This window comes from Pteropus alecto, unplaced genomic scaffold, assembly GCF_000325575.1.
Source record: "Pteropus alecto unplaced genomic scaffold, ASM32557v1 scaffold92, whole genome shotgun sequence".
NCBI lineage: Eukaryota > Metazoa > Chordata > Mammalia > Chiroptera > Pteropodidae > Pteropus > Pteropus alecto.
Window position 1 is genome coordinate 481,615 of NW_006432447.1, and position 2,310 is coordinate 483,924.

The following is a 2,310-nucleotide window of genomic DNA, read 5'->3' on the forward strand; positions in this document are numbered from 1 at the left end:
GTATTCGGGCTTTAGGCAAAGCAACCAGGCAGTTGTTTCCAGGAGCACCTACGGAAGGAAGGCCTACAGTGGGGGCTATCATTCTAGGCCCCGGCTTCGTCTCTGTCCCTTTAAACCTGGGCCTAACTTGGCCACAGTGCCGCCATCTTGCCAGGCCCTCCAGGCCTTTGCCTATGCAGTTTCCTCTGCCTGGAAGTCCCATTCCCCATGACATCTTCCTGGCAGACTCCTATCCATCCTTCCATACTGCCTCTGGAAAGCCTGCCAACCCCAGGCTGGGGCAGCTGCTCTGCTCACACAGACCTGCATGCCGTTTCTGCACACGTTGCTCTGGATTCACCTATCATCTCACCTCTGTGGCTCCCTTGGACCACAAGTTCCATGAAACATGGGAGTTAGCCTCTCTGGGTCTGCATGGGTCCGGCACTGCTAAGTGTCCAGCTGAACAGAACAAAAGATTAGCAGTGAAAATCCAGGGAGGCAAAGACCTGGCCACTCTGCAAGCTCCTCTGGAGCTGGTTAGAGCTATGAGGGTGACACCTCAGCTGGAGGAAAAGCAGGCAGACCAGCATCAATGGGGAATGCCAGGCCTGGGTGTTAGACAGGTCCAGGTTAAAATCCACACTCTCCTACTTACTCACCGCATGACCCTGGACATTGTATGACCTCTGAGCCTAAATTCCCCACCTGTAAAATGGGGATCCAGAGATCATAAAGATTCAAGGTGAGGGACGGGGGTTGGGGGGACGGTGGATGTGAATGCTGGCACCTGACACCATGTGTGTGCTCTGGCCTCCTCGTTCCCAGGAGTGACCTGCTGAATGTGGGTGACTATATTCGGTCAGTGAATGGTATCCATTTGACCAGACTTCGCCATGATGAGATCATCACCCTGCTCAAGAATGTGGGCGAACGTGTGGTGCTGGAGGTGGAGTATGAGCTGCCCCCGCCCGGTGGGTGCCCTTGGACAGGGAACTTTCTCCACTGCCTTGGTTGTGGGTGTACACAGCTCCCTCCCCACCAGGGCTTAGGTGTTGGGGATCATGCCTGATGGGGTAGGTGGGATCTGGAGACTGGCAACAAACATCCATGTCTCACCTAGGGGCTTTGCCTATGACTACAGTTAGCTGTTCACCAGGAGGTGGCAGGGCCCTGTTTATAACCCATGATCATTTTGCATAGTTAGTTTCCAGAAGTTTTTCCTTTAAGGGGGAAAGTTTTGGGAACACTGGCTGAATAAATTGCTCCCTGCTCTCCCACTGCCCCTACCCTACCATCCTGCACTGAGTGGCCTAGGGTTTAGCCTAGCTGTGAATTGTTAAAGTTGGTCTAAAGTCTTGAAATTGGATAATTGTCTGGAATTCAACCCTGGCCTAGCTCACCAGCTATGGATTCAAGCCTGAGTTCCGTCATCGTCTCTGTGTGACCTTGGGCAGTCCCCTTCCTCTCTAAGTGGTGGACTAAGTGGATATTAGGGGAAAGGGTCCCTCTAAGCCTCACTTGTCCTACCTGTGAAATGGGAAGGAGTTTACTGTCCCTATAATCTCTGTGATTTGTTACCCAACTCTCCTGGAATGAGCTTTGGGGATGTCTGCCAGCTGGGCGATGTGACTGAGAGACTCAAAGGAGTCCTTCATTTCTCTCTAGGCCCTGAGAACAACCCAGGGACCATTTCAAAGACAGTGGACGTCTCCCTCTACAAGGAGGGCAATAGCTTTGGCTTTGTCCTCAGAGGTCAGTATAAGAGTTGCCCTTGGTTCAGGGGCTAGGAAGGTGGCTAATTCTAATCGTGTATGTGTTCTGTTTTGCTTTAATAAATACGTTTTATATATGTATATAAATCTATATCTAAATCTTATATAGTATATGTATATATGCTACATACATATATATGTATATATGCTATATATATTTGTGTGCGTGTGGGTTCTTCTGACTTTAAAGAACCCAGGACTATTAAGTGTTAAATGGAAAATTGCCAAGCCATGAAGTGTGCATGGTTGAGGGGGGTGAGAGGTAAAAGTACCAGGAAATGATGGTGAAAGCTGCTACCGAAGTTGAGAACACAGTTTGGAGCTAACACCCAGGGCAAAAAGAGAAATAGTATGAGATCAAGGAAAAGGAGCGAACCACTTAACAGGGAGTGGACTTTGGTCATTTTCCCAACTTTTTGCCCCAGCGCTGGGTAGGGAGGGGTGAATTTATAGTTGGTATCTCGTACGAGGGCCTGTGACTAGCAAGGACAAAGTCCTCAAATAGATTTGATTAAGGGAGCCTGCTTAGGTGTTGGGTCGGGGCCTCTGGGCATCA

At 49.8% G+C, this 2,310-nt stretch overlaps 1 protein-coding gene across 1 annotated transcript in view; it reads left to right on the forward strand.

The window, feature by feature from the left end:
- The window catches only part of GRIP2 (glutamate receptor interacting protein 2), a 52,874-nt gene that overhangs the window by 26,651 nt on the left and 23,913 nt on the right, over positions 1–2,310 (forward strand). Inside the window, exons 4-5 of the mRNA XM_015585755.1 lie at positions 808–953; positions 1,648–1,734. Of these exons, the coding sequence (XP_015441241.1) occupies positions 808–953; positions 1,648–1,734 (233 nt within the window). The remainder of the gene's footprint in view (positions 1–807; positions 954–1,647; positions 1,735–2,310) is intronic.